At 46.1% G+C, this 15197-nt stretch overlaps 1 protein-coding gene across 4 annotated transcripts in view; it reads right to left on the bottom strand.

The window, feature by feature from the left end:
* Window positions 1-15197, bottom strand: part of cux1b (cut-like homeobox 1b) — a 477189-nt gene that overhangs the window by 146629 nt on the left and 315363 nt on the right. For 3 of the 4 annotated variants that reach the window (XM_078422717.1, XM_078422719.1, XM_078422718.1), the window contains one exon: window positions 9492-9657. The exons of the other annotated variant lie outside the window; for it this stretch is intronic. In XM_078422717.1, coding sequence (XP_078278843.1) covers window positions 9492-9657 — 166 coding nt within the window. The remainder of the gene's footprint in view (window positions 1-9491; window positions 9658-15197) is intronic. 4 annotated transcript variants of the gene reach the window in all.

The raw sequence follows: 15197 nt of genomic DNA, 5'->3' as shown, positions 1-15197 counted from the left end.
CATGCTGGGTATGTACTCAAGTCCCCCATACCAGTGGAGGAGGGATACCGCTCTTACCCATACCCTTTAATATAACGGAGGTCCTGGCTGCATACTGCTTTCATAATGACATCCGAGGCAGCGGCTGCTTAAGGACAAGCCAATACCATAAAGGTCCCAACAATACAAGAGTATATGTCCCTGGACCAATTGAGGGGAATAACTCTATCTTTGCCGGATGGTATATACCCCCATTTGGACCAGGCTGGATGGTGAATGAGACTAGGGTATGGAAAATACCACGGCTCAAATTGGCCATTCACCCCAACCAAACTGTCAATGCCACTTGCTATTGTCATACAGAGGGTAGCGGAGTGTTTCTGGGAAACAGCACTTGCACCACGACCTGGCACACAGGGCCATCTCGGCCATTGAATGGTACTTATTACCTATGTGGATCATGGGCATACCCATGGTTACCTGGGATGCCACCTAGGGATGATCAGAGATGGGAAAGGTTGAAGGGCCCCACTCATTGGAGGGGGTGCTGCTATCTGGCGTATATAGTCCCACACATGAGAACCATACAACATCTGGCTGACACATATACCCCCCGAGGTCCAAACGGGGTATCTGAATCCGAACGATTCTGGATAATAGCTTTCCCCTTGTACGGTACAGCCCGTCTTTCACGCGAACTGATTAACATGGCCTCAGTCATGGAAAGATTGGCAAATGCCACGGCTGAGGCGTTCGCAGGCACTCGGAAAGCCCTCCCCTCTCTGACAGCCGAGGTGGTGGCCCTCCGTACCATGGCACTGCACAACCGTATGGCGTCAGATTTTATTCTGGCTGAAAAAGGTGGGACCTGTGCTTTAGTGGGAAAAGAATGTTGCACTTACATTCCCGATGAATCTCCAACATCACCAACCTAGCTGCTCACATATCGCAAGAAGTAACTAAGATCAAGCAGGTTGGGGAAGAAATGAACCATTACCATGACGAGACTGCCCCTGGGCCGCATGGCCGTTCAGCGTTCTCGGAAACCTCCAAGTTACCAAGGATGCAAAATTGACTCGACATAATGGAGTTTGTGCTGACCGATGCCCAACAGCTGTGCTCTGACACAGTTATATTAAATCTGCGATATAGACATTGTAGCACATTCTCCCTCTTTTTTTGTCAGTTATCTTTTCCCCCCCATCCTAGTCATCGTACCAGTTTCACTGTCTGTTGCGTTTCACTGTCTGTATAACTCGTTATCACCTGGCCCACAGTCAACAATAGACCATTGTGGGCTCCACCTCTCCTTGATCATTGTTGATTTTTGCATATCTTTCATTCATTTGTTCCATGTACCTTTTATATTTCTCATCTCCCTTTCATTCATTTGTTCCATGTACCTTTTATATTTCTCATCTCCCTTTCTCCCCTGACTTTCAGTATGAGGAAGAGTCTCCACCTGAAACGTCACCTATTCCTTTTCTCCAGAGATACTGCCTGACCCGCTGAGTTACACCAGCTTTTTGTGTCTATCTTTTAGCAAACGTGGCTGACTTAACTGAATACTGAATCCTGCCCAGTTCTTTGAGACAGTGCCATGTGAAGCAGTGGTATCACGGCATTCAGTTCATCAGTGAAAATGTTATCTTGTGACGATGCATCGGACATTCTGTGTGCTAATTGGGTTAGAATGTGATGAGGATGGGTCCACGTACATTTTTAGCACCTCTCCGACTGCCTGTCATATTTCAACACGTTATGCTCGGCAGGCCAATCAAGTTGATAGCCTGCTTGCTAATTTGATGCCACTGCTGTTAAACTGGACTCCAATAATGGAGCTATCAAACAACATCGAGCCTGCACAGAACCCAGCTCTCAGGAGAAACAACAAACAACTCCCCAACCATGCTATTTAATGTGATCTTCAAATAATGATGGATTTACTAGCAATCGACTGCAAGGAGCCTCTATTGTGAAGAAGCAATGGTTTCCTTTATTTGAAAAAAAATAAGTTTCCCAAGACGTAAGGAAGTGCTATGGCTTAAGACATGTCAACCTCAGATTTACTCGTGTTACTGACTGTCACAAAAGCTTTGGTGACCTTGATGAAGAAGCAGAAATTATATTATCCACCATGGCGGAACTAACATATGATGAAAGAATGGATCGATTGGGCTTATATTCACTGGAATTTAGAGGGATAGACAATAGGCAATAGGTACTGGAGTAGGCCATTCGGCCTTTCGAGCCAGCACCGCCATTCACTGTGATTGTAGCTGATCATCCACAATCAGTACCCCTTTCCTGCCTTCTCCCCATATCCCTTGACTCTGCTATTGTTAAGAGCTCTATCTAACTCCTTCTTGAAAGCATCCAAGAATTGGCCTCCAACGCCTTCCGAGGCAGAGAATTCCACAGATTTACAACTCTCGGAAAAGGATTTTCCTCATCTCCATTCTAAATGGCCCACCCCTTATTCTTAAACTGTGGCCCCTGGTTCTGCACTCCTCCAACATTGGGAACATGTTTCCTGCCTCTAGCGTGTCCAATCCCTTAATAATCATATGTTTCAATAAGATGCCTCTCATCCTTCTAAATTCCAGTGTATACAAGCCCAGTCGCTCCATTCTTTCAACTTATGACAGTCCAACCATCCCGGGAATTAACCGCGTGAACCTACGCTGCATCCCCTCAATAGCAAGAATGTCCTTCCTCAAAATAGGAGACCAAAACAGCACACAATACTCCAGGTGTGGTCTCACCAAGGCCCAGTACAACTGCAGAAGGACCTCTTTGCTCCTATACTCAACTCCTCTTGTTATGAAGGCCAACATGCCATTTGCTTTCTTCATGGCCTGCTTTCTTTCAGTGACTGATATACAAGGATACCCAGATCTTGTTGTACTTCCCCTTTTCCTAACTTGACACCATTCAGATCATAATCTGCCTTCCTGTTCTTGCCACCAAAGTGGATAACCTCACATTTATCCACTTTAAACTGCATCTGCCCACTCACCCAACCTGTCCAAGTCACTCTGCATCCTCATAGCATCCTCTTCACGGTTCACACTGCCACCCAGCTTTGAGTCATCTGCAAATTTGATGATGTTACTTTTAATCCCTTCATCTAAGTCATTAATGTATATTGTAAATAGCTGCGGTCCCAGCACCGAGCCTTGCAGTAACCCAATACCACGTGTTCTAATTTTGCCCACTAATCTCCTATGTGGGACCTTATCAAAGGCTTGAACGTCCAGGTACACCACATCCACTGGTTCTCCCTTGCCCATTTTCCTCATTACATCCTCAAAAAATTCCAGAAGATTAGTCAAGCATGATTTCCCCTTCGTAAATCCATGCTGATTCTGACCGATCCTGTTACTGCTATCCAAATGTGCCATTATTTCGTCTTTTATAATTGACTCCAGCATCTTCCCCACCACTGATGTCAGACTAACTGGTCTATAATTCCGTTTTCTCACTCCCTCCTTTCTTAAAAAGTGGGATAACATTAGCTATCCTCCAATCCACAGGAACTGATCCTGAATCTATAGAATATAGGAAAATGATCACCATTGTGTCCATTATTTATTCACAAAATGCTGGAGTAACTCAGCAGGTCAGGCAGCATCTCGGGAGAGAAGGAATGGGCGACGTTTCGGGTCAAGACCCTTCTTCAGACTGAAGAAGGGTCTCGACCCGAAACGTCGCCCATTCCTTCTCTCCCGAGATGCTCCCTGACCTGCTGAGTTACTCCAGCATTTTGTGAATAAGTACCTTCGATTTGTACCAGCATCTGCGGTTATTTTCTTATACTAACCATTGTGTCCACGATTTCTAGCGCCACCTCCTTAAGTACACTGGGACGCAGACCATCAGGCCCTGGGGATTTATCAGCCTTCAGTCCCATCAATCTACTCAACACCATTTCTTGCCTAATGTGAATTTCCTTCAGTTCCTCTGTCACCCTAGGTCCTCTGGCTACTAGAACATCTGGGAGATTGTGTCTTTCTTAGTGAAAACAGATCCAAAGTACCTGTTCAACTCGTCTGCCATTTCCTTCTTCCTCATAATAAATTCACCTGTTCCTGTCTGAGAGAGGATCTTATAGAAATTGGACAGATTAGATGCAGGAAAAATGTTCCCGATGTTGGGGGAGTCCAGAACCAGGGGTCACAGTTTAAGAATAAGGAGTAGGCCATTTAGGAATGAGATGACAAAAAACCTTTTCACCCAGAGAGTTGTGAATCTGTGGAATTCTGTGCCACAGAATGCAGTGAAGGTCAACTCACTGGATGTATTCAAGAGAGAGTTAGATTTGGCTCTTAGGGCTAACGGAATTAAGGGATATGAGGAGAAAGCAGGAAGGGGGCACTGATTTTGGATGATCAGCCATGATCATATTGAATGGCGGTGCTGGCTCAAAGGGCCAAATAGCCTACTCCTGCACCTATTTTCTATGTTCTATGGCTGTTTGGTTTAGTTTAGTTTATTATTTTCATGTGTTCTGAGGTACAGTGTGAAGCCTTTTGGTTGTGTGCTAATCCAGTCAGCAGAAAGACAATACATGATTACAATCAGCCGTCCACAGTGTACAGATATAGGATAAAGGAAATAATGTTTATGCAAGATATAGTCCAATAAAGTCCGATTCAAGATAGTTCTCTTACGGTCACCAATGAGGTAGATATGAGGTCAGGACCGCTTTCTAGTTGGTGATAGTTGCCTGATACCAGCTGGGAAGAAACTGTCCCTGAATCTGGAGGTGTGCATTTTCACACTTCTGTACCACTTGCCTGATGGGAGAGGGGAGAAGAGAGAGTGACTGGGGTGAGATTCGTTCTTGATTATACTTGTGGCCTTGCTGTGGTAGCGTAAAGTGTAGATGGATTTAATGGAAGAGAGGTTGGTTCTCTTTTGCATACATAGCAATTTGTTTGGAGATTCCACAACTCAAAGTTCATACCAACATACATAGTAGACGTAGAATAGACCATAAGCCTTCTCTGCTATTCAATAAGATTTTGGTTGATCTACTGAAACATTAACTGTGTACTGCTCATGTGGCACAGCCACCACCACGGCTGTCCAACAGAGCAGAGCCTTGCAGACAGCAGCAGTGAAGGTGACCATTTACACCCAGGTCCCACAGGCTGATACTGGCATCTTGCATACTGTATCCCCGCCATCGCTGTCTCCCTTGAAAGAGAGCACCGAGCACCTATTGTCCTCGTTTACTGCAGGCTGCAGGTTCACAGATGGTCTGAGCACCAGCCACTGGACCAACATTGCTTTGAAGGCACACATGAGAAGACCAAGATGTTCATGAATGAGTCATAAATCACCAACAACATCAACGCTTGGCCCATCTATCTATATCTATATCTATCTATCTTATCTTATCTTTTATAATACTAAAACTCTGCGTTCGTATGTATGTGTGTATGTGTGTATGTACGGAAGATTCCGAAGTTTAACTTACAAACCCTACTCCTCCAAGACGGTACACCACCATTAACCTGGGCAACTATTGTAAGTACTTTCGTTCAAATTGAAGCTACCTTTTTAAAGCTAGAGAGATATTAAAGTTTAAATTTTCATTTCTAACCCTTTTCTTCAAGGGGCTACATTTGTTTCCAAAAGTTTCCAGAAAAGGATTTAGTTTTCAGCTTGTGACGGCTACATTGTTTCGAAAAGCTTCCAAGAAGTCTTTTTTGTTATTGCAAGTCAAGTCAAGTCAAGTCAAGTCAGTTTTATTTGTATAGCACATTTAAAAACAACCCGCGTTGACCAAAGTGCTGCACATCTGATTAGGAAAAAAAACAAAAACATCTGATTAGGAAAAAAAGAAGGCTATAGTGGTCACTTGACATACACAGATCAGGAGGACGGGCCCAACGGGCACACTTGGAGAGTAAGAGTGGGGCTGGGGGAGGAGAGAATGGGGGGTGTGGGGACGGGCCCAACGGGCCCTCTTTTCTAGTATCCCTCTAAACCTGTCCAAATGTTTCTTAAAATGTTGCGATACTACCTGCCTCAAATATCACCTTTGCCAGCTCGTTCTATACACCCACCTACCTATGTGTAAAACAAGTTACCCTCTGATTCCTATTAAATCTTTCCCCCCTCACCTTAAACCCATGTCCTTTGGTTCTTGATTCTCGGGAGGAGGCACTGTGCATTTACCCAATCTCTTCATCTCATGAATTTGCACACCTCTATAAGATCGCCCCTCATCCTCCTGCGCTCCAAGGAATGAGGACCTAGCCTGATCAACCTTTCCCTAGAGTTCAGGCCCTCGAGACCTGGCAACATCCTCGTAAATCTCCTCTGCACCCTTTCCAGCTTGCCAACTTTCTTATAACATGGTGACCAAAACTGAATACCATACTCTAAATGTGGCCTCACCAACATCTTGTACAACTGCAACACGCCCTCCCAACGTCTATACTCGATACTCTGACTGATGAAGGCCAATGTGCTGAAAGCCTATTTGACCACCCTACCTGCCTGTGTCGCCACTGTGCACCCTCACGCCTAGATCCCTCTGCTCTACAACATTCCCCTGGGCCCTACCATCCACTATGTAGGTCCTGCCCATGTTAGCATCCCAAAATACAACACCTCACATTTCTAAATACCATCAACCATTCCACAGCCCACCTGTCAAACAAATCGAGACCCTGCTGCAGTTTTCCATTACCATCTTCACTATTTACAATAACACCCACTTTACTGTCATCTGCAAACTTGCTAATCATGCCATGTACATTCACATCCATATAAACATAATTATTTAAATTGATTATTATGGCTTTTACCGAGTACTATGTTTACATATCTATTGTGCTGTTGCAAGTAAGAATTTGATTATTCCTTTTCAGGACTTTCGACAATAAAATACTCTTGACTCTTAAAAGTACCCAATTTAATAGTTGACTGACACACAAAACTCAGCAAGTCAGGCAGCATCTCTGGACAAAAGAAATAGCTGACTTTTCCGGTCGAGACCCTTCTTCAGACTGAGAGTCAGGGGAAAGGGGAACAAGAGATATAGATGGTACTTAAGACAAATGAATGGAAAATATGCAGAAAGCAATGATAATCAAGGAAATGTGGAGCCCACAATGTTCCATTGTTGGCTGTGGGATTGGTGATCACGAGTGATACAGACGGTGAACTCAACATGAACACAGGAAATCTAGTACCACTACTTGGGGACTACAGCTATCCTCTAACCCACTGGCTCCTGGTTCTATATCAAAGCCTGTGTATAAGGTAACACATGGAATGAAAGCCATGTCATTAGCATGGTGTGATTCAGCACACCATCTGCATTTTGCTCAACACCAACATTGCCTGAGCCAAACTGAAGTCATTTTGCAACAAGCAAATTCGTAGCCACCTGTTGAATTCTCTGTAATTTGGAAAAGTGCTGTCTCAAGCATTTGGCAGCTGGAGGAGTAGATGTGGTAAAAGGAGAAGGAAAGGGGGAAAGTGGAGATGACAGACTGTCGCTCTTTCTGAAAGAATAAATTATCAGACTCCATTTCAAAGAGAGGAATCCCATTTCACACTCCATTTTTGCAGCTACACAGTTCACTGCAGATGTCTTGTATGCTGAAACTGAGGAGGCTTTGCTTTAGTTTAGTTTCAGTTTTAGGGATACAGTGTGGAACCAGGCCCTTTGGCCCTTTGAGTCCAAACTGACCAATAATCACCCGTACACTAGTTCACTAAGCACTGGGGAAGTTTAGAGAAGCCAATTAACCTACAAATCAACTTGCCAGCTACTATTTTCGGAGCTGTATCTCCCCAGTTTCACCTCACCCCTGAAATACCCTAGATGCATTTAGTTTTGAAATATAGTGTGGAAACAGGCCTTACGGCCCACTGAGTCAGCACCGACCGGCAATCACCCATACACTTGTTCTATCCGACACACTAGGGGCAATTTATAGAAGCCAATTAACCTACAAACCTGCAGGTCTCTGGAGAGTGGGAGGAAACCAGAGCACTCGGAGAAAACTCTTGCTGTCATGGGGAGAATGTACAAACTCCGTACAGACAGCACCCGCGGTCAGGATCGAAGCCGGATCTCTGGCACTGTGAGGCAGCAGCTCTACCGCTGTGCTACTGTGCTGCCCCTGGTTGCACAGGTCATGGTTAATGGAACTGCTGCCACCTGGAATGCTGCCTCTTCTCTCCAGGAGCGATTCCCTTTCGCAACAATGACTGCAACACAGCGAACAGCAGCAAGTGCTACTGCTGCACAGCTCAAACAGGCCAGGTTCAATCAATGGTCAATGGTGCTTTTCATGTGCCAAGTTAAAATTCACAGTGAAATTATTTTCTTACAAGCAGTCCTGTGCAGTATTCCCATACCCAAGCACATCCCCAACTAGCGAGTGTACAGAAATAGTCTACTGATCCCGCATGCAAGAGGCCCCAGGTTTTGGTGCCATTTTCAAAGTCCAGTCCGTGCTCTAGTTATTATGAGCGGTGCCCGTTCCAGGCGAGCCCCAGGCTTCTACAGGGCCTTTAACCATCAGCTTCCTTGGATGTGTGGATCGGCCAGTGAACCAACGTCCCTCTCCTCGCCCGTCCACCTTTGTTCCTCCAGGGGGGGGGGGGGGGGTGAGGGCCTCCCGCCCTGCAGGCCTCAGTCCACCGGGTCTTGTATTTAGCCGCGGGGGACCGGCTCGGTGGCTCCCCCTTCAGGCCTCAATCCACCGGGTCTTGTATTTAGCCGCGGGGGACCGGCTCGGCGGCGCCCCCTGCAGGCCTCAGTCCACCGAGTCTTGTATTTAGCCGCGGGGGACCGGCTCGGTGGCTCCCCCTACAGGCCGCAACCCTCTGGGAGCTTCAGACGTACGCCTACGGTGACCTGTTGTACTGTCCTGCAGCTGACTGCAGTGCATGAAGTTTGCACACTCTCCTGTGACCAGGGCCGTCTCCTCTGGGTGCTCTGGTTTTCTCCCAATTCTCGGAAATGTTCTCGACATGCTCCAAGATGTCTGAAGCACTTTATAGGAGCAAGACGAAGCAAACTTTGACACTGATTTCCATTAGATGGAAGGAAAAGACATGTGGTGAGAACAGATACTAGTAAAACATGCAAGCTCAAGGGAAACCTCAATGACAACTCTGATAACTCTTTTATTCACACAAATGTTTAGAAGCCAGTCAAGTCACACTTTAGAGGCCCAACAAACAGCTAACAATGGCCTGTTTCCTTTATCATCATTACTTTTTGCATATCTTTCATTCATTTTTCTAAATCTGTCTACAGTATCGTCTATATCTCTCGTTTCCCTTTCCTGCGACTTTCAGTTTGAAGAAGGGTTTCAACCTGAAACATGACCCATTCCTTCTCTCCAGAGATGCAGCCTGTCCCGCTGAGTTACTCCAACTTTTTGTGTCCATCTTCGGTTTAAACCAGCATGTGCAGTTCCTTCCTGCACAAGTCACACTTTACAATGGGTGTATAAATGTCCTTTCTTACTCACCCTGTCCGGGCTGTGGGGTGTGGGACGGAAGGACACTCTGTCCAAGTTCACCGTTCAGCCAGAGTTGCATACGGATAAAGGGCTCTCGGCCTTTTTGAGTCAGTTTGCTCCAGGGCTTGGGCCTCGACAGCATGTCACTCACGCTCCCTTGCGAAAGACCCAAAACCTGGTAAAAGGGCAGACCGCAGCAAAGAAAAACAAAGTGCCTTGTAAGTTATTCAGTTTTCTCTTACTTTTCCTTTGATTTGGCGACAGAACAGTGTTACATTTATAAACACGGAGACACATCAAAGTATACCAGTTATTTCAGGGATCCTAAAGCTGTTTTAGTGGGTTACCAATTTCAATGTCAGTGATGCAGATAACTATAGGAATTCTAACAGTAACTTAGGCCATTGTTAAGTATCTTGTAATCCCTTCACAATCTTCAACACTGTTTTGTTTCTTTCATAAATTTCATTTTCTTCCTCAGCTTCTCTACACTATTTCTCCTTTCTACTGTCCATGTGGTGTCCCATTAATTCGTTGACAAAAAAAAGTGTTCAAATTGCACCATTTTTGTTGTGCAGAAAGTAAGTCCCATCACTCACCAACCAGGACAATTAAAAAAACAAGGTGGATGTCTCGTGCTATCCAGAGTAGACCTGCAAATTGCATTCCCCTGATTTTTCCCAGCCTCTCTTTGATGTGTGAACAGTATGAGTTTGATGTGTGAATGGTATGATCTTGTATGTGGACAGTAAACTCTGACATGAATCAACAGCACGCTAACATCATTTCCCCAAACTCCAGCAGGCAGTTTACACTTTGGGCTGTTTGAATAATCACATCTTTACTAATCCCTCACACTCAATCCAATGTAGCACAGAAAGCACATTGAGATCGCAGCTCCACTCTCAAATTGACATGGGCAATTCGAGGGTGGCACAGTGGCGCAATGGTAGAGCTGCTGCCTTACAGCGCCAGAGACCCGGGTTCCATCCTGACTACGGGTGCTGTCTGTACAGTTTGTGTGTTCTCCCTGAAACCGCGTGGGGTTTCTCCAGGTGCTCCGGTTTCCCCCCACCTTCTAAAGACGTACAGGTTTGTAGGTTAATTGGCTTCAGTAAAATTGTTAAATTGTCCCTAGTGTGTAGGATAGTGTTCGTGCACAGGGTGATCGCTGGTCGGTGTGGACTTAGTGGGTCGAAGGGCCTGTTTCTGCGCTCTATATCTAAAGTAACTAAACTAAAGACCTTGGAAGCTTCCAATGAAACTATTCAGTCGGAAAGAAATACGGAAATTTCAAAGAACACAAATGACCTGAACAAGGACATCATCATTGATCCTACCAAAAATGTAACTGGACTAAACCTACTTCACAATAAATGGACAGCCCTGAACTGAACAAGTAACGGTCAGGGAAGAAGACACCTTCTTTTACCTCAACAGTGCCTCAAATTAATTCCTAATTGCAAGTGCAGCAAGCAAGTTAAATGACAGGACAAACCTTCAAAATCTAGCGAAAATGATATTTTCCAAATCTCGGGGCTAAAACATATATGGTCACATCAGATCCCATGGGACATCATTACATAAGTAACTACCAATATCAAATCATAAGATGACCACATAAAGCAAACGCAAGGAAGCAATCTATCATCCACATTTACAGTGCTCTCCATAATGTTTGGGAAAAAGACCCATCATTTCTTTATTTGCCTCTGTACTCCACAATTTGAGATTTGTAATAGAAAAAATCACATGTGGTTAAAGTGCACATTGTCTGATTTTATTAAAGGCCATTTTTATACATTTTGTTTTCACCATGTAGAAATTACAGCTGTGTTTATACATAGTCCGCCCATTTCAGGGCACCATAATGTTTGGGACACATGGTTTGTAATTGCTCAGGTGTGTTCAAATGCCTCCTTAATGCAGGTATAAGAGAGCTCTCAGCACCTAGTCTTTCCTCCAGTCTTTCCATCACCTTTGGAAACTTTTATTACTGTTTATCAACATGAGGAACAAAGTTGTGCAAATGAAAGTCAAAGAAGCCATTATGAGACTGAAAAACAAGAATAAAACTGTTAGAGACATCAGCCAAACGTTAGGCTTACCAAAATCAACTGTTTGGAACATCATTAAGAAGAGAGCACTGGTGAGCTTACTAATCGCAAAGGGACTGGCAGGCCAAGGAAGACCTCCACCGCTGATGACAGAAGAATTCTCTCTACAATAAAGAAAAATCCCCAAACACCTGTCTGACAGATCAGAAACACTCTTCAGGAGTCAGGTGTGGATTTGTCAATGACCACTGTCCACAGAACTGTCATGAACAGAAATACAGAGGCTACACTGCAAGATGCAAACCACTGGTTAGTCGCAAAAATAAGATGGCCAGGTTACAGTTCGCCAAGAAGTACTTAAAAGAGCAACCACAGTTCTGGAAAAAGGTCTTGTGGACAGATGAGACGAAGATTAACTTATATCAGAGTGATGGCAAGAGCAAAGTATGGAGGAGAGAAGGAACTGCCCAAGATCCAAAGTGTTTGTGAGTGGGTACATTCAGAGGCACTCCAGTGTATAGAAGTCCTTTATTAGCAGATCATTGGCAGTACAGATGCTGGCTACCGTTACCTCCAACCCTCAGGATAGTCTCCTAACTAACACCAGGATAACGCAGTACAAAACCCGGCCTGGATTATGGACCGGATGCACAACAGTAAAACCAGACATGGATCTACATCCCCCCTCTTAAGCATAAGCCCCCAAACTAGATAAGAGTATATAAAGCCACTACAATATGAAAAAAAACTACAGCCTACCGACATCCTAATATAAGGGATGAAAACAGCAACTATGGCAAACGCTAAGCAGAGGAGAATACAAATCGAGTAAGATAAATGAAAGGAAACGGTAAGGACTGTAATTAATCAGAGTCCATAATAAGTGTCTAGCCACAGTCTTGGTACTTGGGATTGGGCTTACAGACCGGTCCTGCACGAGTATGATACAGGCCCTCCGCCGTACCCATTGTAGGTGGCAGCACCGTAGGTGGTGGTTCAAACGGCACTGGTCTCCCAACAGCCTTTTGCACAGGAGACTGCACCGGTGACTGTATAGACGATTTTATGGGTGATTCCATCACCAGCACCAGCGACTCCTTTGTTGGTGTAAAGACCAGCTGGCGGTCTGCCGACGCCTGGCCTCCATCGGTCTGTAACTTGCCATCTTCGACCTCCGTGTAGCCATGCGGACGCGGATGAGATGGCACCGGCTCATTCACCGGTAGAAGGTGTTTTCTGTTTCGCCGGTAGGTTCCTCCTTCCGATTGGACAAGATAGGACCGTGGCTCCTGGCAGGTCCCACTAACTACGTCCAGACGATCATGACCCTTCTGGGTCTGCAGACGGACCGTCTGACCCTCCGACAGAGGCTGGAGAGGATGGCTAGACCTGTCATAATACGCCTTCTGGATCTGCCGTTTATGTTGCAGCTGAGCCTGAACAGATTGGGGCTCGTGAACACGGGGCCGCAGCAGGTGTCTTCCAACAGGAAGGGTGGTACGAGTTTGTCTGGACATCAAACGTTGGGCCGGCGAACCCAATACCGGGTCACGTGAAACGTTACGGAGATTGAGGAGGTCCAGGAATACATCGGACCCGGCTCTTCTGGATCTCTCCATGACCTGTTTGGCAATACGGACAGCCCTCTCGGCTAGCCCGTTCGACTGCGGATACTCTGGGCTGCCGGTGATGTGTTTAAAATCCCAGCGCGTAGCAAAGTCCTTGAAACACTGACTGGTAAATTGACCGGCATTATCCGACATGAGGGTGTGAGGAGACCCATGGACCGAGAAATGTCTTGCCAGTCTTTGAATTATCGCCGCTGAGGAAATTGTGCGGAGCAAATCGATCTCAAACCACCCGGAATAGGAATCCACCAGGACCAGATATTGATTGCCACGCCACTCAAAAATGTCAGTGGCCACAGAGGACCAGGGTAAATCAGGAACCGGGTGCAGCAAACGCGGTTCCCATTGCTGATGCGGGGCCAAGCTGTTACATACTGCACATGATTGAACCCTCTGGTGCACGTAGTCAGACATAGTAGGCCAGAAAAACATACCTTTGGCTTGCTGAACCGTTGCCTCAGCGCCAGGGTGCCCCCTATGTATTGCGTCGAAGTACTGCTGCCGTAGTGAGGCAGGGATCACCGCTTTGTGGCCTTTCATAATGACCCCGTTCTCGATAACCAGCTCATCTCTAATGGGGAAGTACGGCTGTAGAGAGAGCGGTAACATATGCAACTTGCCCGGCCAACCGTGTCGAATGACGGACGCGAGTGACTACAAAGTGTCGTCCTCTGCCGTGTGTGTCACTAACATGTCCAGACAAGACCAGGGGAGATGATCGACCAACATTATGTCAAAACAACCCTTCTCGACAGCATGCTGGTTGTAGGTCTTCCTGGGCGCACGGGACAGGGTATCGGCCAGGTGCATGTCCTTGCCGGATTTGTAAATGAGTGTCATATGGTACTTTTGGAGATGCAGCAGCATCCTCGCAGTCTCATCGGGGCAGCTTGGAGTGGTTTGTTCAGTGTGGAAATCAGTGGTTGGTGATCAGTCTCCACAATGGTAGTCTTGCCGATAATGTAGTCATTGAACTCTTCGCACGCGAAGACAACCGCCAACAGTTCTTTCTGGATTTGTGCGTAGCGTGTCTCCGCGTCCATCATGGTCCTCGAGGCCTAGGCAATGGGTTGGCCATCCTGCAGTGCAGGCACGCAGCGCCGAGGCTGTACTGGGGTGCGTCGCAGGTCAGCGTAACTGGTCGATTGACGTCAAAATATGCTAGGGTGGGAGGACACGACATCAGGTGTCTGAGAGTGTCAAAAGCTCGCTGTTGTTGCTCATGCAATGTCTTTGTGAATAAACTGTCGCAGTGGAGCGGAGAGTTCGCTAAAGTGAGGAATAAACTTGCCAAGATAGTTCACCATGCCCAGGAACCTCTGCAGACTGGTGACGTCAGTCGGTACTGCCATCTCACTGATGGCTGCTGTCTTCTCAGGATCAGCCTTGAGGCCCTCACTGGTGAAAACATGTCCCACATAGTTCACCTTGTTGACACGGAACCTGCACTTGTTGGGGTTGAGTTTTAAATTTACCTCCCTGGCACGATTGAGTACAAGTCAAGTCAAGTCAAGTTTATTTGTCACATACATATACAAGATGTGCAGTGAAATGAAAGTGGCAACGCCTGCGGGTTGTGCTAAACTACAAAACAGAATTGGGGAAAAAAAACACACAAAATAAATTAATACAGTAAATTAAATTAGTCCCTGGTGATATGGGAGTTAACAGTCCTGATGGCCTGTGGGAAGAAACTCCGTCTCATCCTCTCTGTTTTCACAGCCTGACAGCGGAGGCATTTGCCTGACCGTAGCAGGTGGAACAGTCCGTTGCTGGGGTGGCAGGGGTCCCCCATAATGTTGCTGGCTCTGGATCTGCACCTCCTGATGTATAGGTCCTGCAGGGGGGCGAGTGTAGTTCCCATAGTGCGTTCAGCCGAACGCACTACTCTCCGCAGAGCTTTCCTGTCCTGGGCAGAGCTGTTCCCAAACCAAATTGAGATGTTCCCGGACAAGATGCTTTCTACTGCCCCAGAGTAGAAGCCCTGAAGGATCCTCAGAAAGATTCTAAATTTCCTCAACTGTCTGAGG

This window comes from Rhinoraja longicauda, chromosome 26 (genome assembly GCF_053455715.1).
Source record: "Rhinoraja longicauda isolate Sanriku21f chromosome 26, sRhiLon1.1, whole genome shotgun sequence".
NCBI classification, from domain to species: domain Eukaryota; kingdom Metazoa; phylum Chordata; class Chondrichthyes; order Rajiformes; family Arhynchobatidae; genus Rhinoraja; species Rhinoraja longicauda.
The sequence above is the reverse complement of the archived record's forward strand: the minus strand, read 5'-3'. Positions and strand labels throughout refer to the sequence as shown.